The sequence below is a fragment of the Coturnix japonica genome, chromosome 1 (assembly GCF_001577835.2).
Source record: "Coturnix japonica isolate 7356 chromosome 1, Coturnix japonica 2.1, whole genome shotgun sequence".
NCBI lineage: Eukaryota > Metazoa > Chordata > Aves > Galliformes > Phasianidae > Coturnix > Coturnix japonica.
The window spans coordinates 95,338,577-95,366,452 of record NC_029516.1 but is presented as its reverse complement, the minus strand read 5'-3'; the positions used below and the strand labels follow the sequence as shown (position 1 = coordinate 95,366,452).

Genomic DNA, 27,876 nt, shown 5'->3' with positions numbered 1-27,876 from the left:
GTCATGCCTCACCTTAGCAGTTGATTAGTGGTTCTTGACAGCTTAGAAATAACCAGCAGGTGTGGCTTTTAAGCTAAACTTCAACCAGCTGTAAGGAGCTCATGGGATTTACATATTTGCTTATACTCAAACAAATAGCGTGTTGATACCGACAATGGATACCAACTTGCTTTCATGAGGTTTCATTTTTCATTGCTTTGAAGCCATTTCAAAAATGCATTGCAATGGGGGAAATATGTTACAGTTAATTACCATGTATTTGATTGTATTCCAGGCTGCTTTTGGAAGTACTGCACTGAACACAAGTAGTATTTAACCTTCAAGTAGATGGGTCGTTCCAAAGACTATCTGAGATACTAAAGCCAACAAAAAGAATCTTCAAACCCTGAAGAATTTCCTATAGATAGGAAGTGTTAGAAGTGAGAGAAAAGAATTAACTTTCTGAGCATATATTCTTTGCATATAGTAGATGTTTAAAGGGGAAGTATAGACGTTTGTGTTTAAAATTATAACGATAAATGGAAATAAAGACAGAACACTGCTCAAATTACTTACGGATTTGTATATTTTCTATTTAAATTTGTAAGGCATATGAAAAGAGTATGCAGATTTTTATTTCATATATTATTATATATTCATGTACGCATTTAAAAATACAGAGTAACAGTTAGTAAGAAACGACAAGTGACAGCTCAGCTACCAACCCCAGTGCATAACTTCACAGCTGAGGTTGGAAGGGAAAGGCGTTGTGCCTGTTTTCTCCGTAGAGATGCTAGAGAAAATAAAATCATGTGTCTGACATTGCTTACAAATAATCACGCTAGGACATTTGCAAAAGAACCGTGTAGTGTGTAAGAGGAAGCCACGCAGACACCATGTACCCTAAGAAATGCATTGTTAGAAAGCAAGCCTATGTTTGACTCGGGCAAAGACGAATGGCTATTCTGTATCGGTCTTTGTGGGATGTAGGTGCTAAAAAAGCTACTTTTAGCTGTTTCCATGTCTATTTTGTACATACAGGCAAAACGCATCGGAAGAAAACTTCCAGGTGCCCCTATGACTAAAGAGCTGCACCCTCTGTTCCTAGGTGCTTGCTGAGGGCCTGCTCAGCAAGCAGCAGCCATGGATGTGACTTTTAAGAGGTGACGCATCTCCAACAGCACGTTCCATGAATACCTTTTAGTAGCACTGACTCCCTGAATACAGGGTCATGCCAGCCTGGAGCGGTTCATCTCATCCATCCCCCACCTCAGACAGGAGCTATGCCTCTGTTGTCCTCAGTGGGACAACACCTGGACATTTGGAAAGCTCTCAGGACAAAGAAGTCCTTGTGGCTGCTTGGAAAAATCCAAACCCTGCAGCTAAATCCAGAAAAGGAAGCAAAAAAAAGCACTACTTCTTTCTTAGACCCTCCTCTTCACTTTCCAAAACCAAATGGGGGTCACAAAAGGATGACAGAGGAGGATCCTGCACCAGTAGCGGGGGGCAGATGTTCACTCATTTATTGAGTCTGCAGTGACAACCAAGCCTCTGCCTCCTCCCTTGTCAGATATTTATTAGCAGATAATCCACATGCCAGTGACAGTTTGTGTTCCTCTCTTTGTCTGGAGGAAGCTGGATGGGTTACGCAGCCCTGAGAGAGGAGAAGGCGGGATCTTCCTAAATGACTTTCTTTCATACCAAAGACAGTTCATGCAATGTAAGGACAAGCTGTTCTTTGCTGACCTGCCCTGCAGGTCTCTAGCACAGAGGAGAGGGCTTCTGGGAAGCCAGGTGTGGTCCCACCTCCAGGCTGGCTTCTCTCCTGGATTAACCAGGCTGCTGTGTGCGTGCCAGCTGTTGGCGTGGGGCCACCGGGGCCTGGGGAGAAGCAAGCAGAAACCTTCCTGGGAACTGCGAAATTTGGCAACAGCTGTGAAACACAGATCAGAGGCAGCAGTAATGACAGGTTACATGTGTGTTAGGAACGGGGTTATTTCTTTGCAAAATTCAGTCATTTAGCATGTCACTAGACTGTCATATCGCCCTAATTGTGTGACCTATGCTGTTTCCCTAACTTCAGCAAAAGCCTGAGCACCGACTGATGCCTTCAACTTGGAGTGCATAACACACAATCATGTGTGCGTACATCTGTACAGACACACACATAGACACATCATTTAAAAATGAGCAAACAATGCTACACAATTATTACAAAAGAAGGATTGGCCAATAACAGAACTTAAAGTTACACTGCAGAATGCATTCTGGCTTTTTTGTTTTGTTTCCATATTGGCTGGTGCCCATAAAATCTCAGATGCAATAAAGAAGGGAAACATCTTCTGTTTACTTCATTCTCTTTGCCACATCCAAATATGCGTATTCGATTTCTTGATCAGCAGGACAAGTGTTTGTAAATTCATCTCTTGCATAAGCATTACTCAGGTATCTTGAAATCCCCGTCATTTCAGGTGGGAAATCGAAATTCCTGTATTTCTTTGCAACAACCTTTTTATAAAGAAAATAAAAGAAAAAAAAAAATTATTACACAAATAGAATCATAGAATCATAGGATGGCTTGGAAGAGACTCCAAGGATTGTAAAGTTCTAACCCTGCTGTTGTAGGGAGGGCCACCAACCTCCACATGTAACACTAGACCAGGCTGCCCAGGTCCCCATCCAACCTGGCCTTGAACACCTCCAGGGATGGGGCATCCACAGACTCTCTGGGCAGCTGTGCCAGCACTTCATCATTCTCTCTGTGAAGAACTTCCCCCTCGTAGCAAACCTAAATCTTCCCTCCCTGAACTTGAAACCATTTCCCCTTGTCCTGCTGTTATCTACCCTTGTAGAGTTGACTCCCCTCCTGTTCATAGGCTCCTATTAGGTCCTGGAAGACTGCAATCTGGAGCCTACTCTTCTCCAGGCCAAACAAGCCCAGCACCTTCAGCCTGTCTTTGTAGGGCAAGTGCTCCAGCCCTCTGATCATCTCTGTGACCCTCCTCTGGACCCTCTCTAACAGTTCCCCATCTTTCTTATACTGGGGGCCCCAGACCTGGATTCAGTACTCCAGATGGGGACACGAGGGCAGAGTAGAGAGAAGCATGACCTAAATGTAACTGAATCTACTCTACGGACATAAAGCATCAAAGCATCTGGCATCAAACAGAATTAACTCTCGTGCAGTAATAAAACTGATTCACACTTAGAAAATTAATAGAATCACAGAATCGTATTAGCGGAAGGGACTCCCCAAGGCCATCTGGTCCAACTCCCTGCAGTGAGCAGGGACACCCACAGCTCCATCAGGTGCTCAGAGCCCCATCCAGCCTGACCTTGAATGTCTGCAGGGATGGGGCATCCACTGCCTCTTCAGGAAACCTGTGCCAGTGCTTCACCACCCTTAGAGTATAAAACATTCTCCTTATATCCAATCTAAATTTCCCCTCTTTTAGCTTGAAACCACTTTCCTTTGCCCTGTCAGAACAGACCCTGCAAGAAGAGTCTGTCCCCTTCTTTCTCACAGCTCCCCTTTATATTAAATTTTGAGTGGCTCGGGAAAACAACTACCAGCTGACATCTAATTCCTTCACATGGTTCAGCAAGGATGACTTGATGTTCATTCTCCACCATCCTTTAAACGTGTTCTCCTTGTGCCTGAACTGTGGTTGGAAGCAGGATAGAGCTCATTGCCCTGCTCCTATCACTGCAATAGTTTCAATCAGGACACCTCTAGGGAAAGCTTTCACCCCTGAGGGAGTCTGAAACCAATTCCGTCCACTCTGACAAAATAGTAGTCAAGAATGAAACTTTCTGAAGGGATTTCATTTGTTTGGAAACTACACAAGTTTTCAGTGTGGCCACTTCCCTTCCAGAGTCTGGCTGGCTCCAGGGTAGCCCAGGACAGGCTGTAACAATGCCCAGACACCTCAGTCACCAGCACCCTCAGGAGTATACGGGTGCTTTGGAGCACTTGGCTGGGAGATGGTGGCTGCCAGCTCTATTGGTATTGGGGGTAATATTCAACGAAGAGGTTTGGATTAAAGGTGGGAGAGACAGTCGAATTCCAGCATTTGCTGCTTTCTTGATTTAGCAGGGCAAGATCATTTAATCTTATCGATCCGTGTCACTTTACATTAGAAATGCAAATAGAAATATTTCTCTACAGCACTGAATATAGTACTCATTTAACATCTGTGAGAGGCCTAGAGAAAGTAGTCACAGTCCAAATATGAAGCCAGATATTCCAGCTCCAGCTGTCAATGTGAAGATCTGCCTGACTGTGCTGCACTGAAACAGCTTTGTTCATTAACACTCCTTGTCCCCACACAGCTACTGTCTGGCTTCAGAAAATACACAGACTTCCTCTGCCATTTAGAAAAGAGACTAAGCTTCTAGGCTGCTCTTCTCTTCAGGAGGCTGAAAAGCAAATGCAAACCTTAATTATGTGGAGCTTTGGTAGGAGGTTGCAATCTGCTAAGGTGAGCTCATCTCCATCCAGGAATTTCCGGCAGGACACAGTGATCTCCTCAGTGCTGTAAGCATCGATTTCATCAGGCAAAGGACTATTTAAATAGTTGTCCAGCTTCCTCAGGGCTTTAAGCAAAGCTTTTTCCAGATCTAGGTTAAGACAATAAAAAGATCGTTCAAGCCTGTACCAAGGTCTCTCTGACACCAACCAGAAAGGCTCCTACTGCATCCTGTCTCCTGGCACTAGCCCAGCTTGCAGATACGCAGCCGTGCTAGTTCCTTCACCCTAAGCTTAAAACATAATGCTGGGATAAGAGCTCTAAGTAGCTAAAGGGGGTTCTGAGAAAAACCAAACTGGGTCTGTGTTACCATAAGCAGCAGGGCTCAGCAAGGGTTGGCTGGGGTGTTCATAGGGGATGGGGCTGGTGTGCAACCGTGAAGATGGAGCTGGAGGACACAGGAGTTGCATGACTCTTAATTTATTTCAGTAACTATCAGGGCAGTTGGAAGGATTGTAACACCTACTTTCATTAGCATCTTTTCTTGGGTTCTTTATGAATGCAGAGAATTTTGCAAACACATCGTTTCCTGCAGAGTTAGACTCAGGGTGCTTCGGTGCAAGTTTGGGATACCTGAGGAGTAGAAAGAATCCAAGAAGTTATGGATTAGCCTTTATTTTCACCTTCACTAATTACTTCATATACATTACTGAAAATGAAGTGTTACAATATATGGCTACATAGGGCTTTATAATGGAAGCACTCTAAGCTAAAAACCAGTTTGCAAGTGTGAATTTCACCCCTTACCCAAACCATGTGGCTTACCTTCCCCTTCATGAGGCAGAGGGAAATGGCTGTTCGTGCTGCAGCCATTGCCCAAGCAACCCAGTGCCTCTTCCAGGCTGCCTCTGTTGGAGGTGAGGCTGAACAGAGCTGAGAGGAGGAGCAGAGGGAAAGTCCCCACTAGTGCCAATTGCTGCTCCTCCCGGCCTCCTCACCTATCCTGCACATGCATGAGCAAGCTCAGAGTGGCCAGGCCAGGCCAGCCGCTGCTGCTGCCACAGCAGAAAGGAGGGAAAAGGTAGCTGCTCACATAGTTAGTGGTTCACATAGTTTGAGTCAAGTTTGGCTGCTTGAGGGGGCAGCTGCTGTCCTGGGGAGGAAAAGGTGCCTGGGTGGGGGAATGATGCCGCTTGGCAGAGGATGTGGGGAGAGGTGAGGATTGCTCCTGGGGTGGGAAAGACAGGTCTGAAATCCAGCCTGTGGCCTATGCTGAGATTATCCCAACTAGCCACTCAAAATAAGCTGTAATCGTCTGTGACTCCTGCAGCACTCCTGCAGTGTGGGAGGCTTCCACTGCTGCTTCCTTCTACCTACCCGTCCCCTGAATTATTTGTACAGTTGTGAGGAGGGAAACATCAAATAAACACAAGCAGAGGAAAAGAGGTCAGGTTTCTGCAGCAGTATGCAGGTTTCTGCATATACTTGCTGCAGGATGGCAGATTTCAAGCCTTGAATATGACTGTAGCAGTGCATGAACTTGAGGTGAAGGTGAAGACAGTGAGAAGAACACAGCCAGCAGTTGAGGCTACCCTGGGACACATGCCACACACTGCCAGGCCTCCCCAGTTAGCAACCAGGTTGGAGGCATCGCTCCCACAGACACTTTGTCACAGCTGGAGCTATGAGTAGGAAGAGCAGCAATGCCGTACCGGGGCGGCGCTAGTTTTTCTTCTAAGAACTCCTCAATCTTATTGACATCAGTTTTTACTTCGCCATCAAATGTCATGAAGGGTGGGTTCGTCCCTGGGGCCAGGTTCTGCAGGTCAGCAGGTTTTCTAGAGGAAGAAAGGAGGCTGGGTTAATCACACCAGGGACCACTCTTTCAATTCTGACACTTATTGCACTGAACTGCTTCAACTTCATGGTAGCAGGCTACTACACCTCTTGCAAAAGCACAGTGTGTTCAGTTGCCTTGTGTTGGCAGTGTCAGAATTACCTAGCCCCTATCTGAATGAACCCTGAAACTCTACAATTTCAGGCTTGTGGTACAGAGACGTACTGGAAAACAGATTAAAATCTCAAATGTTTCAAAGGAGTTGGTTCACCTCGTATCAGTGAACCTGAAAGAGGCACCAGGCACACAGCCTGTTAGCACAGTGCCAAGTTGCAGTGTAAGTAATGTGCACTAACCTGTGTGTATGCATTTCAAATCAAAGAGACTCGTTCTTTCAAATCACCATCGTGGTAAAGTTGTTCTAAAAATGAGAACTCCTATTATGATCTCACCTTTTCAAGTCCACAGTTGTGACATTAAATATGACGCCCTTTAGCCACAGGATCATAAAGAGACGTTGCGAGAACGGGCAGTTTCCAATACTTTCTCCATCACTGCCAGCCTACAATTAGAACAACAAAAAAAGTATGCATATATCTGAGATAGCAAATTTTGATAGCAGATATAGCAGGGTAAGCAGAAAGTCCAGACCGGCTGTATGTACACAGAGTGTGTTACTCATCTCTAACACATATTTTCATGCAAAATTTCTTCACATCCTTCTCTGAACATGCACATGGATGTGATGAAGAATTCTGTCATCTCAGAGATGAATTTTTTCATTAAAACGTGTAATGAATGTTACCGTAAGCTAGAAAACAAAATTGAAATCACAGCAGTCCTTCCAGAGGAAATAGTCTCCACCTCATTTGTCTGCGTGAGCATAAATCTACCTGAGTCACTTCAAGATTAAAACAAGCCTAAATCAGTTTATGATCACAGGAAACAAGAAGAGAAAGATTTAGCAGCATAAATCGAGATGTAATGTCTAAAGCACTTAAGGGAATAAACAGAATAAATCAAAAAATTAAAGAGTTTTCAACTAAACAATCGTGGGGGCCCCAGAGCAGGAAGGAAGCTGCCAAGCAGCTGAGCACACCGGTCTCCATGCTTTGCTGAACCAGGGGCAAACGAAGCATGTGTACTGCATACCTCTGGGTAATGGCTGGAGGAAAGGCACAGGGTCGGGGACAACATGTGGGTTTCCATCTTAATGGAACTCGGCCCTGGCCAAGGCATGTAACCGTGCCTCTCATGGTGGTCTTGTTCTGAGCAAACAAATGCACAAGGCACAGCTCAGCATGGCGGTGCAGCTCTGCTGGAATTTGTGTCCCACTTTAAGAGCTCAGAGGCCTAGTTTTTAAGCCTGCCACAGCATTCTCCTGAAGTGCAATTTAAGAACTTCACTTATGTGCAAGGGTACAGAAATAAAAACCTGAGTGTGTCATTTATATTCATTAATACTTAGTTCATGAATATTTGTGGACTGCATACAATGAAACAACATACAGTAATGAAACCAGTTCTGCTTGCTCCATCACCCTCCTCAGTGCTATCAGATGAATCTCAAATAAGCTTTCCACCAACACTCACAGCTGTTGGGTTGCCTGAAGCTACTCACCTTCACCAAGAGCTCCATGGATGGAAATAAGCACCTGGCCTCAAGCAGGCACAATGCAGCATAGTACAGGCCATAGTTCTCCACGTCAGTGGGAAGGATCCTCTTCCAACCACTGCCACTTTCTATCTCTGGTACTATGCCAACTACAAGCTTCCTTGGTGAGAAAAAACGTAACAGCCTATTGCCTCATTTAGCATTTAAGCATTATAGAGATGCTAAGAATAGCTGGGCTGCTGTGTTAAATGGGACCTGTTTTGTAAGTGGTAAAAATGAAAGCTGTTGTGGTTTTGCTTATTCTCAGAGCACTGCTTTCCAGCACTGTACAACTTATTTGATCAAAAACTTCTTAAGAACAAGACTATGCCTGCTTCCAGCATGTGCTTAAAAAATCCCTAATTCTACACCATCTTACCTCATCCTGTCTCTCACATCATGTTTCACCTGGCCACTTCTCCCAGGTAACAGAGATAGGACAAGAGGGAATGGCCTTGAGTTGTGCCAGTGGAGGTTCAGGTTGGGAATTAGGAACAATTTCTTCTCAGCAAGAGCAATGAGACAGTGGCACAGGCTGCCCAGGGAGGTGGTGGAGTCGCAGTCCCTCGAGGTGTTTCAGAGCCATGTGGCACTGAGGGACGTGGGCAGTGGGCAATACTGGCGGTAGGTGGACAGTTAGACTAGATGATCTCTGTGGTCTTTTCCAACCTTAATGATTCTATGACTTGCCTCCTCCAGTGACAAGCATCAGCACAACCCCTCCGTGTAGTGGTACCCCCAACCCTGGCACGGGTGGCACTGGGAGAGAAGCAGCAGCAGCAGCAAGGGGATGTCATTTCAAAGTGCCACCACAAACCTTTCCCACAGTTCCTACAAATGATGTGGTATTTTTATTCAGCCTTGGACAGGAAAAAATAAATTATCTCATCAGGGTTCATGCATCTTTCAGAGAACTTTCCAGACAAGAGCGATGTGATCAAAACTGACAGTAAGTTGACATTTTCTGATTGGTTACTATTTTCTGCTGGCCACTGAATACTGAATTTTTGTCTGCCTCTAACTTTTTTGGATCTAGGGAAATGAGGTTGTTGCTCTGTGTTGTCCCACATCACCATGGTGACAGCAAATCTCAGGGAGCCCCAGCCTACTTTTCTGGGGAAACATCATAACGATGGAACCAGAGATGCAGGCCCAGACAGATGTGTTACCATGACAAATGAAGATATGAAGCAGGCAGAGTCCTAATCTGTCATTAACTGGAGCGACAGAAAGGCCACATAGGAAGCTGAAGGACTGGCAGCTATGGAGATGTTACAGAAGCAACCTCCTGCTTTGTTTCTGAGTGCAAACTTTTTAACTTCATGCCTGTGTGGGAGGAAAATTTACTATAGCACTACCATTTCTCTATTTCACTGTGGATAAAGCAGCAAACAGTCAGTTTCTTAGCCTTTGACCTTCAAGTCTCTCAGCCTGCTAGCAACCTATAAGAAAAACAAAAGTTATCTGAACACTTCAGAACTGAATGAAATGGAACAACTGACAGCTCTACCCACTGCCACAGTTGGAGGTGTGTACCCCTGCGTTTCTCTCAGTTCTGCAGAACTGGAGGCAAGTGACAGAAAAACTACAATAGCCCACACAATAGCACAAGCAGTGATTAAAACTTTCCCTGCTATAGCAATGACGGGCAGTCTGAAATGACTGAAAGAGCCTGAACACTGAATCTGATTTGGAATTTGACAACATTCTGTATCTCAAAGATACAATTACATATAACTTTGGGTAAAAGTCTAGAACACCAATAATTTGGCCTACTGAGGAAGCCAGGGTGAATACAGCTAGCTGAAATGACTTCAGACATGTCAGCTTGCATTTTGGCCCCCAGGAGACACTTCTGTTCATTGAATCCAGTGAGCTGCAACTCCTGATGGACAAAAAAGCACCAGCGACACATGCCAAAGGCATTTGTTCAAGCTCCCAAACAGGGGCTCAGCCATGTTGACTCAAAAATCATGAGTCAAGGTACTGAAATAACTTTACTGCAGTCTATCGAGCAACACGATAGCTGAACCATGCCATCACTGCACATTAATGTACTTTCCAACAAAGTCAGCATGGTTTGTTTTTTTTTACAGCAGGGAGATGGTGGGTCAGTATCTCACCTTGTAGGAACACAATACAACAGTGAGTGTCCATGAGTTAATACCAACAGGATGACAGCATAGCGAGGGTTGCTGCAGGCTTGGAGCGAAACACCCTGCATTTTCCTTCACAGTATTATTCTGGGATGTTTAACTCTGAGCCGGGCTTGGTCTGTGCGCAGGGTTTAATTACACTTCCTGACTGCCGTGCTTTGAGATGACGCAGGGTGAAATCCTAACTCCAGGGAAGTCAGCGGGAGCCTGGCTGTTGATTCAATGGAGGATTGTGTTTCCAGACTGGTTATAACCTTAATAACCAGGCAAATGCTGGTATAATTGCAGGTAATGGCCTGGCCTCCACCTGCAATTGTTGTGATACTCTCCTAACCTCTAGATCCTGCTGGTGAAGTGGGCCGAATCACCACAGTGCAAAGCTGTGTTTGGGGCTGTTCTGCTGCTAAGCAGATGTCTAACCAGAGCCTTGAGTAAATGGCCTTCATGTTTTAATTGTGATCAGTCAGGAGGTCAATGTGCTTCTTCTAGTAATACTGAGATTTAATGAGTTCATTAATCAAACAATTAGGACAGCCATTGCTGCAGACAAGAAAACTTTCAAGCTGTGTATAGAAGCTTTCATTCAGAGCCTTCAGGGCCCTAGGCAGCAATTGTATATTGTGGCAGTATCAACTTATTACAGCTCTCCATAATCCCATAACCATGTGCCATTACTTAATGGGATTATTAGCTGACACTCCCTATTTTCATTCATTTTTCACTGTTCCACACTCTCTTCAGACTTTTTTTGTGGGTTTTCTTTTCGTGTTTGCTTGTTGGTTGGTTTGTGTACTGAGTCTTACTCAAAGAATCTGGGAAAGGGAAGAACTTTCCATAACCTTTCCACTACTGCTTACTGCTTAAGCTCTCAAGTTAAGAGCACCATCACACTTGGTATTCATTTTCCTACACACAAGACCTCACGCACAAGATATCAGAGTCACAGAAGAACTACGCCATCTTCGTCTGGTAGCTCTGAGAGGCCTTTAAAAGGTCACTTGCCTCTGCATTCTATCTTCAGGATAATTACTCAACAGAAGAGTCATATACCGAATGTCAGTTGTAAACCACTAATTTGGGCCCTCCCTGAGCTGCAGTTGCTCTGTCCCTGGAACTGCTGAAAAATTTTGTTTTCTAACAGTTTTTGTCCAAACATCTCAGGAACTGGGGCTTTGAAAGTTCTTCTATTGACCTCAAATGTCCTGTGCCTCCAAAATCTTGATGAGTGGAATTTGTTTTTCCTGGACTTTTTGTTTCCTGATGAAGGTTAAACACAGAAGAAACTGTTCAGAAGAAGCTAAGAAGACGAGACTTTTTGCTTGTTTTTATATAACTCTATAATCCCTTTGAAGCTATAATAAAAAAAAAAAAGGAGATCAGTAAGCATAACTTTTTTTTCCCCTGAAAACTGAACTCCAATTCCATTTTTATTTCAGCACAAGGACGCTAAGTTTCTCTTTGCATATATTTATGCTGGCCAAGAGACAGACTTACCTAGCAAATGGAGCAGAACCACTGCTTACCAGGGCCAGAGCCTGGGGCCAGCATCCTACATCCACCCCTGCCCATCTTGCTGGACCAGACGCCTCAGGGAATCACAGCTCGCCTGCACATTTCCACATTTAAACCCCAGTTATCAGACTGGTTCTGTGTGCTCTTCTTTCTCATATCATACTAACAACTCCCCTCTCCTTTTTCATAATGCAATTGGTTTCCCATCAGTCAAGAAGAACTAGGCCCCAAATTGCTGGGCCTGGAAAACTACAACAGGTTCACACACTAGGGCCCAGCACAGGAAGCAGCTGTGAGAAGGGAGCAATAGTTGAGAACAGCAACTGTTTCACTTTAATTCCTTGTGTAGACTAACTTGTTCTGTACTGGTGGGATTTAGTGAGCCCAATAGAGATCTTGCTCTGGACTGAGCTCTGCTGTGCCAGCCTAGCAGCCATGCCAAGAAACAACAGCAAGGCAATCACAGCTCCTGTGGTGGAAAGCTTGGCTTCCCATCCTGCTGCACCAACCAACCAGCATTGGTATTGCACAGTGGCCAAACAGGAAGGAGAGCAGCTTCCAGTGCTTCCCACTCCTCCTGAGAGGAAATCCCACTGCCCACTAGACGACCATGGAGGGCTCAAGCCTGGTCAGGGCCTCCTGGCAGGGTTTCATGTTCTTCTACTTAGAACCACAGAATGGCTTAGGTTGGAAGGGACCTCAAAGATCACCAAGTTCCAGTAACCCTGCCATGGGCAGGGTTGCCAACTGTTTGATCAAGCAAGTTTGATCAGGCTGCCTAGGGCCCCATCCAGCCTGGCCTTGAGCTGTTCAGCCCAAACCTATTTGCACTGATAAACAAGTAGTAGCCGAAACCACCCATTTTTCTTTCCTTCCTTATGTTTCTTCAGAGAAAGTCAACTTCTGATATTACTCACATCATCCTGAACATAAACAACAAACCTCTCAAAATTAGCTTTCTCAGTGCATTCACAGAAGGCCTTTACTGAAAGACCTTCAGCAGCAGCGAAATCTTAAAGTCAGCCCACAGACTTTAGGAAACAAAGCTGCCCAGATCAAGTGCAGAAGGATGGAGGGAAGCATTGAAAGCCCATAGCTTAGCAATCATAGTATCATAGTCTCATGCGGGTTGGAAGGGACCTTAGAAATCATATAGCTACTTAGAGGCACTGGGTTAAACTACAGTGCAGCGTGCTGCCATAAGTCTACAAAGCATAATTTATGCTTTTGATGCCTGCTACAATATTTCTGCAGATTTATTTAGTACCACATCGCTGAAAAAGGCAAAATTTTAGATATTACTTCTGTTGAGAATGCAATAAAGACATATATTTACAAGATATCCTTCCTCGCCAAAGGTAGCTATAATATACTAAAACAACACACATTCCATATACTGTGATGTGCACTAGAAACACCACAGGCATGTCATTTGGATAAGATCTCGTTCAAACCAAGGCTTTTTTTTTTCGTCAGGAAGAAACAGATTACCTGGAATTTTCTCTATTTAAACACTGTTCATTTTATGGCCTAGGGCAAGGGCACGAGCACCCAAATGCTGAACTTTACAGAACTGTTCTGGTGCCACCTACTGGACTTGACATGAAAATCTTGTCTTGCTCTTGGAGCTCGGAGCAAAAAGACATCACGAGAGGTTCTGCCTCAGACACCTCTGCAGCTTACAACATTCCTTGTCTTTTGCTAACAGCACTCCTGAGAGCACTTGAGATGCTGAAAATGTAATTCCAGGGTAATTTTTAAAGCAAAACATCTATAATTTAAAATATATTTTAATAGAAAAATTCTAAGTCTTGCCACTAACTATTCCAATTCTTTTTTAATGGTCGTATAGTTCTGCCAGCATAATATTCAACACTTAAAACAGATGCTTCCAGCTGCTGCTTAATGTCTCAGCCGAATAACAGAAACATGTCTATTTAAAATGTGTCTGGTAGTTGAGATTCCTGCATATGAACTGTATATTTGGTACACACCTGGATAGGTTCTTCCTATGTGTGTGGGACATTCCCACTAGTGAAAACTAGAGGGGAAGCTGTGTTCATTAGCAACTTAATGCTTCAGGAAAGAAACCTGTTTCCCCTTTCTTTTCTCTTTTTAGGATCAAAATTAGCACCTCGGTCACTGAAAGTGCAGCATGAGGACTTTTGTTTCAAAAAGAAATGCACCTTATTTTAGACCCCTTCTTTAGCATCACTCGTGAGACCCTTTTTTCTTGCTGAAGCCAGAAACCCTGGAGGTCTCAACTGGAATTTCAACAAAAATTGAGGGTGAGTTTCAACCAGAGAGATGCCAGAGAATTATCTGATGATGAAGCACAGATAGATGGGAGCCTGCAGCCTCAGAGAGGCAGGAACAGCAGCACCACTGGTTCTTTCTGGAACAGACTGAGTACTCTACAAAACAATAACACTGAGATAACACAAAGATGATAAGAACAGATACAAACTGTTACATTACACACTGAAGCTGGAAACCACCTCTCACAGAATCAGCCAAAGACTACAGGTCAGTGGAGACAGGCAGATGCTCCTCAAGGATGATTAATCTTGCCCATGTGGGATGACATCCCTTTTGGCAGTGCAGGTTTCTCTAAGTACAGCCCTTAATAGCCTCATACAGTTTAGACATCTAATTTAACTTAGGTGAGCTGAAGTCTATCTTTTGAGACTACTCAACAGCTAGAGATAGCTGCTGCAAAGAGAAAAAAAAAAAAAAAAAAAGACTAGATCATGACATACAATCATCAAAACAAGGCAGAGGCATACACATGGTATTCAAATGTCATCCCGCAGAACAGCAGCAATGGATAGTGAATATCTCCTACTATGTAAGAAACAAGTTGAGATGTTGTTAATGAGATAATGAACCTTAATGGCTCCCCAAAAAGTTGGTGATGAGGAGCAGCAGCTTTCAGATGGGACTAAGTTGCCAAGTGCCCAGTCAGATGTCAGGAGGCTTCTCCAAGCACTTGAGGCTGGCCAGATTCAGGGCAGAGTAAGCAGGCAGCCAGTCCTTTTGACAAAGAGCTAGTTACCATTCATGCACGTGTTGACCTTCAAAGCAGCATACAGGTACTGTAAACCAATTTATCTTCACCAATCCTAACTTAAAGAATAAACAGGAAACGTGTATGTAGAACTTCAGCAGGGATGTGAGAATGCCAAAGAATTTCTGGAAGTTCTTTATAAAATGCTGTGTGGATTAAAGCTTTTAGCTAAGGCTAGGTCAAAAAGAGATGCCAAGGGAAAAAGAATGAAAGGAAATGAGCTCAGGTGAAAGGAGATAGAAGGAATTAACCATTTACCTGCACAGCGTCAACCAACCACAGGACACAACCTGTTTTTTGTGACTGTGGAGTGTAAGCAGTAGGTTAGAGGTTGAGCCTACCTACAAACAGGATGACATACACTTGTTTACTGTGTTTTTAGTGATGCAGCCGTACATTAGTGCTTAGTTAATAAAGAACTAGCCATTCATTCCTACTGATAGTAAGAAAACAGGCTGTGTCTTGGAGCAGCGCTCCCACTCACAGAAACCACGACATCCCTCTTCACAAGGTTTATGTCTCATGGACCAGTGACCTATTAGCGTTTCTTAACATCCTCCACCAACTCTATTAATTAAGGCTCTTTTCATTCTGTTAGGTTTCTGAAATTACACTAGCTAAATCTTTCTTCTGTGCAGTATTCGCATTACATTATCATGACTACTTGGTTTCATTCATTCCATAATTATGTTCACTAAGGCTCTTTCAAAACAAATTCTCCAGAATGCTTCACTTTTTGCTGGAAGCAGTTCTCTGCTTTTGGTCCTCAACTCATGCTGAGGAATTTACAGTATGCTGGAGTTTCTTAGCAGGACATTAGACTCCATCCTGCTTTTATGCAGTGAACTGTGGTCAGAGCTTAAAGGGCTTGTATACATCAGGAAATTCTAATCCTCTCTCCATGATAGAAAGGAAAAGAAGCCTGAAATTGCTGCAATTTCCTTTGGTTTCTGTTCTCTTTCCCCACTATGTGCCAGCAGCCTTTTCAGGACAGAGAAAGCCTCAATTATTCTGACTTCTGCTACTTTATTTACTTACCACGGTCTGCTGGGTAAGTAATTATTGCTGGAATTAACTTAATTACTTAGTAAGTAATTAAACACTTTTGATGCATAGGCAGAATTTTTCCTTCATTAAGAAGTAACTTTGTGGCAATAAACTTTTTACCTTTGTCAAGTTGTTTTCTAAATAATTAGACCAGCCTAATAGGTCTGAAAAACACTAAAAACAATGTACTCCCCTTTCTATTTTAATAGCTGCATCTCTCAAAAAAGATTACGCGATAATGGAAGCATTATATTAAAAGAAGAAGAAGAAATTAAGCAGAAGCTATTTCAATTAAAAGGTTAATGTTGTTCCAGAAAGTTACAGGCATCCACTTACAGGAACTTGTAATGACTACAACTACAAAACCACTGGGAAGTACAGAATGTGGTATTCAAGCAGCCAAACTTGGGGGTCCTTGTTGATGATAAACTGAACATGAGCCATCAATGTGCACTTGCAGCCCAGATGGCCAACAGTATCCTGGGCTCAACCAGAAGAGAGGTGGCCAGCAGGGTGAGGGAGGTAATTATTCTCTGCTCTGCCCTTGTGAGGCCTAACCTGCAATACTGCATCCACATCTGGGACCCCCAGCACAAGGAGTGAGGCTGTTGGAGTGGGTCCAGAGGAGGGTCACTAAGATGATTCAAGGGCTGAAGGATTTCTCCTATGAAGATAAGCTGAAGGAACTGGGCTTGTTCAGCCTATAAAAGAGAAGGCTGCAGAAAGACCTTGTTGAGACCTTCCAATATTTAAAGGGACTTTATAAGCATGAGGGAAATTTATGAGGGTAACCAGTGATAGGACAAGGGGTGTGGTTTTAAACTAAAGGAGGGAAGACTTAGATTAGATGTCAGGGTGAACCTTTGACTGAGAGAGTGGTGAGGTACTGGCACAGGCTGCCCACAGATGCTCCAACCCTAGAAGTGTTAAAGGCCAGGCTGGATGGGGCCCTGGGCAATCTGATCTAATACTTGATTTACAGGCTGGTAACCCTGCCTGTGGAAGAGGGGGTTGGAACTTTATGGTCCTTGAGGTTCCTTCCAACCCAAGCCATTCTATGATTCTATGATTTTAGAATGGGTATTATTTAGGCAAAACACACATTTTCTTTTGATTTGTCTGCCTGCATCTGCCCAGCATTCCCACTGAGCAGCAGGTCTGCCAGCAGTCAGGCCTTCCGGTTCTGACTGAGATCATAAATAAATTAACCATTAAGTGATAATGCTGTAAAGCAAACACAACACAGGCAGCTATGAGAGAAAAATTAAATACGCAGTATTCCGTGATACATTTATAGGGGCTGTGGTTTCACTAATATTCACTCCTATTCAAATTAAAGGGATTGAAGATTAAACTCATGTATGTGTGCCATTACACAGGAAAAAATGTAAATTACAGATTTCCTCAGATACCTTACAGCTACCTCTACCACTGTAGTAGCGATGGCACACGGCATAACCTGGGACTGTGCTGTGCCTGCTTCCAGGGTGGGACCACAGGTACATTTTGGATCTTTGAGGTCCTTTCCAACCCACACTATTCTCTGGTACACCTCTTGTGACAGGAAGGCAACTAATCAAACATACAGGACACCCACACCTAGCTACCTGGTATTCACAGCACAAGTGTGTGGTAATAACACAAAAGGAGCCAGCAACCAGAAGTCCACTGCTTTGCTCACTCAGCAAGGTAAAAATAAATTGGAATATGAACAAGTGACTAGCAAAGAACGAAAAGCTTCAGCTACAAGTTAGTAGAGTTTACATGAATCTTAGCCAATTTAGGAATATTGTTATCCTACACAAGTAATTGTCATATTTCATTAGTTATTCTTTAATTAGGTCTCATTCAAGATAGCATTACTTTTAGTTTTGTATGTAAAGAAGCTAATAATGGCGACAATTAATTATGTGGGTATTACTCATGCAGAGTGACTGAGATCCTTCAAAATTTTGCGAGCAATCATTGCTGCTCCTCTTAAATGGAAGCCGTTTTTCTTTTAATGGTGGATGTGACATTCTCTCTTTGAGTTTCACACCCTTAGTTTTAACAAACACCAGCAGCCTAACAGCCTTTAACTGAAGGTAGGTGAGCAGCTGAGGGCTGCCTGGTCACAGCCAGAGCTGGCAGGCTCCATTTCACACCAGGCCAAACAGGCCTGAATTTCCTTTCGCTATGAATTTTGCCCACAGAGTCAGTTCTGCCCATGCGTGTGTTAATGGGAATGCTACCAGGTCACGAGCGCACAAGCAACAAATCAAATGCTCTAAGCTATTTATCCTGTTACAAGAATTATGTTTAAATACCTCAATGCTATTTCTAATCCGTATTTAATAATAAGGCAAGATGCCAGCCGAACATTCTACAGAGAGACAAAAATCTTATATCCTTTTTAGATTCTTACAGGGAATTACTGCAACAAAAGAGCATTATACTCTAGAACACATTATAGGTCTGGGGAAAACAGATTAACTGGTATTTCCGTGACACATCCTGTTTTACACTTCATTGTGCGATACTTAACAGCACGCAGCCCCACTGCTTCCATTTAAATGCAAAAACCATACATACCCAGAAAGCATTTGTAATTTGTGCTGTAAGCAAAGAAGTAAATAAGAAGTAGCCAAGCAAGTAAGCTGCTTTATGCAGCTCCAGGGAGAAGGTGGCTGAAGGCTTGAGAAAATACTTTTTGACTGGTACTCTTCATTAAGGCAGTTGAAGGGTGAAAGTAAGGGATCTGTTTTTTCTGCTGTTCCCCCATCCCCTTCCAACAGTATGTGATTTCATGGTCCAAGCAGAAAATATGTCCAATGCCTAGGTAAAATATTAAATGAAAAACCTGCCAGGCCCAGTGAGAACTGGCAAAGACGCTCTTGAAAGAGCAGTACAGTACTGTCCACCAGCACAAACCCAAGAGCTCAAATGAGCAGGAGCTGGACTCTGTTCCCTTCCTTTGCAGAGGACAGCCAACCATCATCATCCTGCTTAACCCGCCACCTTGCTTCCATTCACAGCCCCTGGAAACCAGAAGAACCACAGCACTGCTAGTAGTTGCTACATACACACTGTGTGTGTTGTACTGCACAACAAACAGCCCCAGTATCCACAGGTCCTCATGGATCCACATATGCCCCTATGTTTTTAAGCCTTTAGGGTACATGTGGATCCTGTTTCAAGTTTCTTCTGCCACCATTTATTTCTCTCTTTAGCTCAGGTTCTGCAATAGCTTTTAAAATAATTTCAAAACGGAACTAACACATAAATGTCAATGATTCCCCAAGGCACACAGAAGAGTTTGTCTGAAATCTGAGTAAATGGTTAACTATTCCACTTTAATAACTTGAAAAAGAACATTCACTTGTGACTCCAGTCCTGCTGTCACTCACTTTGTTCCGTCACGGTTATATTTCTAATCTGAGTGTTCAAATATATGCCAAAATCTTAGCATATGGAGAAGAAAAATAAAGAGGGAAATACCACCTTCACACTCCTGCCCCCATAATGACCATCTCTCGAGGGAGAAAAATATATACATGTAACTCCCTGTACCATGCTTGCCACATACAGTGATGCTTCTGCAGAAGACAAGAAGCCACAGCCCTCCCCAGGGAAAACACCAGCTCACACATCTCTTGCACAGAGCTGCTCTGGGGCTTGGGAAGCTGAAGATTTTTATTAAGGAATTAGAACAATTTCAACTTAGTGCTCACTTTATTGAAAGCAACTTGGACAGCATCATTCCTCTTTTATCAGTAAATAATCAGATACTGCAAATGGAAAAGCACACAACTCCTTATCACAGCAGGACATTTCATTATCTGAGCAAGGAAATAATCGTGCAACCTTCACATGGCATTGACTTACACTCCTTGGTTGGAACTCAAGGAGACACATTTCTAATGTTTAAAAGAAGCAGTAGGATCTGTTTTAACCCAGAAATCAAGACACAGAATGCACTCAGCAATGGACAGCGATGGACATATCCATGCTTTTACTGCCTCTACTGAGGCTGACAAGGAGGGACTTTCTTCTGCAAAGAAGTACATAGACACCAATTCGAAGTAACTTCACCTCAGATCCTGAAAAAGTGTAGTCACATTAATAATTTCCATTATCATTTTTCCTTCACGGAAACCTCACTGTTGCTTATTAAAGACAGAAATTTACTCTTGCAAGGGTCAATACAACAAATAGTACAGAAGTGAAAGAAAGACTAAAACTGTAATCTCTATGATAGTTAAATCTGTAAGTGTAAGGTGAAGGTGGAACTGTATGTAGAAATGAGGCGACCCACAGGATTGCTGAATCCTCTTCTTATGGCATCAAAGTTCTGGAAAGAACTGATTTCAGATGGATGAAGGCATGCAAGAAACTCCCAAGCCAGAGACCATTTAAACTCTACATCTTTCTATGATTGGAAATAATGGCAAATACATTACATAACCCAAAGGTTGTCAGATACTCCCAGCTCCTCAAATTCCACCTTTCTGATGCTATTTCACTTTCCAAGTATTTAAAATAAACTTTGATGGCCCAAAGAGATATCAGGAACAGCTCCGTAGCTTTGCGTACAGCGTTGGCATTGGTGAGGTTGTAGATGTTTGGCTGCTGGAGAACTCAAAGATCCAGCTGGATGGGGCTTTGATCAATCTAATGGAGCTTTAGGGTGTCCCTGTTTATTGTGGGGGAGTTGGATCAGGTGGCTCCCTTCCAACTCAAATGATTCTGATTCTTACACAAAGAAGCCTCAACAAAACAGTCAGTGGGAGAAGCCCTGAGCACAGCAGCTTTCTCAGGCAGCAATCATCAGCATTTCCAAGGAAAGCTGCAGCTATCTGGCAGAATTTATGAACTGAAGGGACAAAGAAGGCTGCCAGCTCTGCTTCTGCTCTGTGAGATTGTTAAGATCTACCCCTCTGTGATGATAAAGCTCAGGAAACAGAGGCAGGTGGCTGAATTTCAGGCAGCTAGCTGACCTCATCACTAGTTTCTTATTTCAAGAAGAAAGGAGTAAGAGGACAGGCCTTGAGGCTGAATCAGGAAAAAGTGAGCGCTGGTTAGCCAAGGGCTTAAATGTCACATGATTTTAAGCCTATGCTTAAAGAAAGCACATGCAGACGTCCTTTACCAAATCAGTGTGCTGAGAGTACACACTAATATGAAAAGGTCTAGGAATGCAGCTTTGAAGGTGTTTAAGCCTTTCAACCCAGTTAAACAAAAAGAGTACTCCAGGGAGTATGACCAGGTCATAACAAATAAATAAATAAGAATAATAATGAAGTATGCACCTTTGTATTTATGACCTTCTATGTGTATGTCGGACTGTGGGTTTTTGGGGAACAGGATTAGAACTCCAAGCTCTAAAGCCTGACTGCTCCTATAGGAACACCTCCAGGAGCAGCACCACAACAGTTCTGGTGTTCTTTCAATGCCATTTTTCAACCAGTGGTTCTGAAGTACCTTTTTTCTTTGCAGCTGTAAGAAGGTGATGACCCAAACTGCCAAAAACCAAAGCAGAAGTTAAAGCAAGAAAGACTGCGTTCAGAAAGTTTGCATAGCTCTTTTCAAGAAAAGAAAGATTGATATAATTGCCTTTCAAACAAAAGTCTCCCAAGCACTACTCTACTGAAAGAAAGACTGCTGAAGGTACACTCATATCCCAGAAACCCTGCCGCAGGTGCACAGGTCAGATGCAGTAAATAGCCTGGGGAGGTATGAAAGGAATTTATAATACCAGGACCTCTTAAGCTGCATTAGGAAACCCTAACTTGACATAGTCCAGCTGGGGAAAAAAAATCATAAGGTGCTGAGAAAAGGCAAATAGCCCTGGGGAAGGCAGCCAGTTTCCTGCCTTGTATGCTAGTCCTGGGAAAAGAACTGCCTCGTGTGTTTAAACAAGCACACCTCCTGACCCCTGCTTTGGTTCTTGGTGTACGGCTGTATACACTCCAAGCACCGAAATCACCATACAAACAACACATCAGCCAGGAAATCAGGGCTGGGCTGGTTTGCTGGGGCAGCCCCAAGAGTCAGCCTCATCCAGCTCCAGCCAGGTACTGCTCTCAGCAGTGCTCCCACTCTGCTCCATCATGCTGGCTTTCTCCTGAGCCATTCTACCATTGACCAAACCTCATTCCCCAGCAATCTGTCTTACCACAGCCCTCCACCAATCCAACATGCTCATCAATGCAAGTTTTGGACAGTTCTCTTGGATAGAGTACCTAATTTTCACCCAGTGCTAATGAATACCTACACTATACTGTGATTATGCTGTAAATAGTTAGATATCAAGCAAGAGATACAAAACAGAGCTCACTGAATAGGCATACAGGCCACAAGGGTTTTTTCAGATACCTGTGCCCCTGCTGCCCATGAACTTCTTGGCTCGTGCATTCAAAACCCAGTAATTCAGTTTTAGAACAGCCTATATGTACTTTATGTTATAGTTATATACAAAATCCATCAGAACACAGCAAACGAGGCAGGATCTTCTCCTGTCCATAGCACACCTTGCCATTTAAGTCAGATAGGTAAACTGTGGTGTTTAGAGGCACAGATGGAGGCACTTGTTCCTTCCTCTGTCTCCAGACACAGCAAAGTTTCTGAAGTTTTTACTTTCTGGTTTATCAGCAATTGTGATAGTTCAGCACAGCCCTAAGTGTGCTTGACCAACACGACATATCCCAGGAACGGCGCGGGGAAATTTGGTGTCAGTGAAGCAACGCTGTTCCCTGCTGGAGATGAAATGACTAGTGACTTTGACTTAAAGATCAAGAATGCCACAAAAACAGAATGAAGCCTATTACTTTTGGTTGAATAAAATCTATTTTCCTTAAGCTCCTGAGCAGCTTTTACAATAAAACAACCAATCCTGAAACTAAATGTGAACTGTTTTAGAAGAGGAATGATCTCAGGTAAGGCCTTCTGCTCAAGCCAGGTTGTTGGCTGCCTGTGCTCAGCACTGACAGTTAAACTACCATCCTTGGAAATCTTTAGGATGACGAAGTCTGCAGTTGTGATTCTGGCATTTAAGTTGTCTCTTTGTAAGAAAAATTTAAATACAATTGGTAGGTAAATTTGAAGATTGGATTGTTTGGGTCTTTTGGTGGTTTTGTTTTTTTGCTTTGTTAGTTTTATTTCTTTTGAAATAGACTCTTAAATCCTACATAAGCTTTAAATTACTTTATACTAACTGAAAATTCCACTAAATCCAAGTGGCAGGATACATAAATGACATTTTCTGTCAAATAAAAGCTCTCGTCAAAGCTCTGGAGAAGAAAAAAAGCATACACACGCTTAACATTAGTAGACCAAATAGCCAGAACCAACATCCACAAGGTGTCCTACCCAATGTGCTTAGTTGAATGGTCAATGAGAAAGTATATCTGGATGCCCTTTTACAAACACTTGACTTTGAAACACCAAAAACGTCAAACATCACTATCTAATGGAAATACAGAGTATTTCTGCTTCACAGAAGAGTGGAAATCAAATAAGTACCTGATTAAACACTTACAGCATTTTTTATATGATCTTGCCCTCACACAGTTCAGCTTTGTTAAAGGCACAGTCCAGATGCCTAAAGACAGACATCTGTTATCTCAGAGATTGCCTTAGACTGGTCCACCTGGGATACAGCTGCTGGCTCAGAAAGTCTGGAGCACAGTCTTACTGGGAGCAGCTGAGGGAACTGAGATTGTTCAGCCTGGAGAAGAGAAGGCTCAAGGGAGACCTCATCACCCTCCACAGCCACCTGAGAGGAGGTCATGATGAGATGGAGGATGGCCTCTTCTCACGGGTTACAGTGATGGAGTGAGAGGGAATGGCCTCAAGTTGCACTGGGAGAGGTTCAGGTTGAACATTAGCAAGAATATATTCCCAGAAAGAGCAATGAGGTACTGCCATAGACTGCCCAGGGAGGTGGTGGAGTCACCATCCCTGAAGGTGTTCAGGAACTGTGTGGATGTGGCACTGAGGGACATGGTCAGAGGGGATGGTGGTGGTTGGCTTACAATTGGACTAGGTGACCATACAGTCATGGAATCATTAAGGCTGGAAAAGACCTCTATGCCATCATCTCTCATAGCTGCTGCTACCCCTACTGAGTGCCAGAGCATCCCAGATAGTACAAGGTCTCCAACTTAACCCTGTGTGTCCAAGTGCAAACTAAATATCATCAACCACAATCAGCCTAAGTGTACAATTCCTGATACCTATGCTTGTGGAGCTGACAGGAGCTTTGCCAGCTACATCAAATGGAGTGGCACAAGACAACACGACAGACACAGTATTCAAATACATGCATTCAAAATGGAAATGAATCATTGCAAAGAAGCAGGAAGCAGAAGAGGGAAAAAATCTCCAAGTGCAAAAGAATAAGCTCATGATCAACAATGACAAGAACAGGCAACAATAGTGCAGAGGTGCTGTTACCAGTCACCATATTGCCATATCTGAAAATGGCACCCTTTCTTTCTGATAGTGATGGTTCTGATAGTCAATTGTTGCCCTCAGAACTTAAGAGAGTAACAAAAGTATTTGTGTCAAGCCAAGTTCCCTACATTCCCTAGCAGGAAACTGTGGATCACTCAGACGCTATCAATGCATTATATTCAATTGAGTTTTCACCTATTATGGCACTTGTTACATTAGTCTCTACTTGTATGGTTTGATAAACCCTGGCACGGACATCCTCTGCCAAGCTCTGCACATGCACAGATAACAGGCAGACAGTATCCTGGCCACTTACAAATTAGCCAAAAATCAACAGGAAGATGAACAGAAAAGAGGGACAACAAAGAAACTGGGGTCATACTTAACAGGAAAGACAACAATTTCACTATTTTCAACAGCCTAACCCCTGCCAGATTCCCAGTAGTATCCAAGAAGGGCAGAGTTTCAAACAGAGGATAGAAGCAGGTCAGTGAGCCGATGAGTATTTACAAGGAAGCTCCCAGCTGCACAGAAGAAAGTGCTGAGAAATGCAACAAAAGGGTGAAGGAGGTTGGCAGCACTTGCAAAGCAGAGACTGGTGTCAACAACACCTCAAAAGCAAGTAAGAGTTAATAGGCACGTAATCCTGATACAATGGAGCACAAGTGGGATGGTAACACATTTATTAGAAACACACACACAAACAGAAGCATTTCAGGCTGCAAGCAAACATTTACATTTGGTTTGGATCATCACTTCACTTCCTTAACCCACAGTGCTAGCAATTGCTCAGGATGAAGCATAAACCCCATGGACCAAATTCTCTGGTGACTTAAAAGCACTTGGGAATCTCCACATGTAAGAGTTGATGCTGTTTCACTTTGGAATCCACTTTCCCCTTTTTTCCCTATCACTAATATGCAGCAACTATTAAAGCACAGTATTATCCATGTGCTCTTAAAGTACTCTTAAGCTCTACTTCAAGCTGTTACAGAGAATCATAAAATCATTAAGGCTGGAAAAGACCACTAAGTTCATTTAGGCCAACCAACAGCCCAACCCCACCACACCCACTGACCATGTTCTTCAGTACCATACCCACACAGTTCCTCAACATCCCCAGGGTCAGTGACTCCACCACCTCCTTGTGCCACTGCCTCACTACTCTTGCTGAGAACCTGTTCTTCCCAATATCCAACCCGAACTTCTTCTGGTGCAACTTAAGGCCATTCCCCTTTCATCCTGTTACTATTACCTGGGAGAAAAGGTTGACTCCTACCTCAGTACAACCAACCTTCAGATGGTTGTAGAGAACTTTGTTCCTTTTGTGCCTCCCACAGCCTTCATGATTTTGTCCCTTGATCACACTCAGTATTCACTGATGAGTAGTTTTAGCCTACTGATAAAAACCATCCTGCTCCACACTTTGCTCACAGGGGTCCCAGAGGAGGGAATATAAGCAACTTAAGGTGGTTATTACCTATAGAAATTACGCATTTGATATTCCATCCCTGTGGATGGATATTGATCCCACCACTAGACCCCTGACTCTAGTGGAATCCCAGATACAGGACAGAAGAAAGCACAAAAAGTTTTCTATACTATGAAAATGACATTAACTGGTACATTTTTTTCCCTGTCCAAACACTAGTAAACTGGACAACTACAAGAGACATGAAGCTTCTGGGCAGCTCACTGACTTTCTGATTATAGAGCTGTTAAATCTTAACACTGACTGCAGTATGTTAGAAAATCCTAATATCCCATTTTAGTACACGTTTTCCAGTTTCCTCCACCTCAGCCCTCCCAATGTAGTGTGCTGAATACCCTTCTTACTGCATACTAACGATCTCAAAATCCTTTAAAAGCCACTTAATCACAAATCAGAGCCAGCAATCTGAAACAGAAGCCACACAATGCATTCCCACCCTGGGTCCCAGTCCCACAATGCCTCCAAGTCCACCAGAACTGAGAGCCTTGCATACGTGTTCCATATAAAGCCAGGGAAACCCCAAGCGAGGCAGGTTTATATGGGGTGCTAATAACCAAATCCCTTTATCCAGGTCAGGGCTTTGACTGCCAAATTTAAATGCCACCCATCTCAAAGGCTGCCCGGGGGCTCCCGAACCCGGCTTTCCCCACGCCCCACATCCTACCTTGACGAAGAGCGAGATGTCGTACTCCTGCTTCTCCTCCTCATCCTCCAGCGCAGCTGGCGAGCCTGTCTCGTCCTCCTCGTCCTCCGCCGGGCCTCGCACCCCGTTCAGGCTCAGGCCCGCCGACTCCCATTCTCCGCCCTCGGGACCCGGCCACCCTCCGGGCCGCCCCGCCGCGCCTCCTCCCCCCGAGGCCGCGCTCTCCTCTCCGGCCCCCGCCGGCTCCCCGGTGCCGGCTCCTCGCTCAGCCCCCGGCAGAACCTCGGCTCCGTCGTCCCCTTCGGGACCTGCCGGCGACTGCTGGCCGCCATCGGTCTCCCCTGGAGGCGGCACCGCGTCCTCTGCAACCCCGGGGCGCTGGGGAGCCTCTTCGTCTCCGGCTAGGGCCTCTTCATCCTCCTTCTCAAGTTCTGCCCCCGACGGGGTTTCCACTATTACTGCTTCTTCCTCGGGGCTCGGTGCCGACGGGACTTCTTCCTGCACAGCGTCCTCGGGGTCCGTCCCTGCCCGGGCTTCTTCCCCCATCTCCTCTTCGGGTTCCGTCCCCGACGGGGCTTCCTCTCTCGCTCCCTCCTCGGGCCTTAGCCCCGACGGAGCTTCCTCTCTCATAGCCTCCTCGGGTTCCGTCCCCGGTAGGGCTTCCTCTCTTATAGCCTCCACGGGGTCCGTCTCGGATGAGGTTTCATTCCTCAGTACCTCTTCGGGGCTTGGCCTTGACGGAGCTTCTTCTATCGCTGCCTCCTCGAGGACTGTCCCGGACGGGGCTTCCTCTCCCACTGCTTCCTCGGGGACCGTCCCGGATGGGGCTTCTCTCGCTGGCTCCTCGAGGACTGCCCCGGACGGGGCTTCCTCTCTTATAGCTTCCTCGGGTACCGTCTCGGACGGGGCTTCCTCGGGGACCGTCCCCGACGGGGCTTCATCCCGCACCGCCTCTTCAGGTTCTGCTCCCACCGCGTTCACCTCCTGCACCACACCCTCGGGGTCTGACCCTGACGGACCTGTCACTGTCAACTCTTCGGGCTCTACCACCGCCGGGGCCACCGCCGCCTCTTCGGACTCTGTTCCCACCGGGGCCACTTTCCCTGCCGTCTGCTCGGGCTCTACCCCCGTCGGCTCGGAGTCCGCTCCCTCGGCCGCCGCCGGTTCCCCTCCGTGCAGAGCTGCGCCGTCCCTGCCGAGTCCCGGCAGCTCTGCCTCCTGTTGCCCCGTTCCTGGACTTTCCGCTGCCCCTCCGGGCTCTTCATCACCCCCCTCACTGGGCACAGCGGCCGCCTCTTGCCCGCCGGTACCCCCTCCTCCTTCGGAGGACACATCGGAGAGCTCCGCCGCCCCGTTGGGGCTCAGCGAGGTCTGCGGATTCACCACCGCCTCCGCACCTTCTTCGCCCGCTCCTCGCGGCTCATCGCTCCCTACCGGCTGCCCCGGGCTCTCCTCCATGCCGTCTCCCCGGGGCGCCGCCGGGACCAGCGCAGCAACAGCCACTGCACCGGGATCAGAGCCGGACACCTACGGGCAGCGGGGGGACGGCCGCGCCTGCGCTGCGGGCGGAGGAAGGGAGGGCGGCGA

The 27,876-nt window shown here is 44.9% G+C and overlaps 1 protein-coding gene across 1 annotated transcript; it reads right to left on the bottom strand.

Annotated features, from left to right (window-relative positions):
* Positions 1-547: 547 nt before the first annotated feature.
* CLIC6 (chloride intracellular channel 6) lies at positions 548-27,876 on the bottom strand. The gene is made up of 6 exons (XM_015882093.2): positions 26,311-27,876; positions 6,738-6,847; positions 6,161-6,286; positions 4,975-5,081; positions 4,418-4,599; positions 548-2,487 (listed from the first exon to the last, which is right to left on the bottom strand). Exons 1-6 carry the CDS (start codon positions 27,745-27,747, stop codon positions 2,326-2,328), a joined length of 2,124 nt encoding a protein of 707 aa, XP_015737579.1. The 5' UTR covers positions 27,748-27,876; the 3' UTR covers positions 548-2,325.

Bases quoted from the DNA above. Each gene is read 5' to 3' on its own strand.
- CLIC6 (XM_015882093.2), bottom strand. From the start codon at position 27,747: ATGGAGGAGAGCCCGGGGCAGCCGGTAGGGAGCGATGAGCCGCGAGGA. The intron at 4,600-4,974 runs GTAGGTGTTACA...GTCTTAACCTAG, and splicing joins AAGAAAAGATGCTAATGAAA to ATCTGGAAAAAGCTTTGCTT. The intron at 2,488-4,417 runs GTTTGCATTTGC...CTTTATAAAAAG, and splicing joins CAAAGCTCCACATAATTAAG to GTTGTTGCAAAGAAATACAG.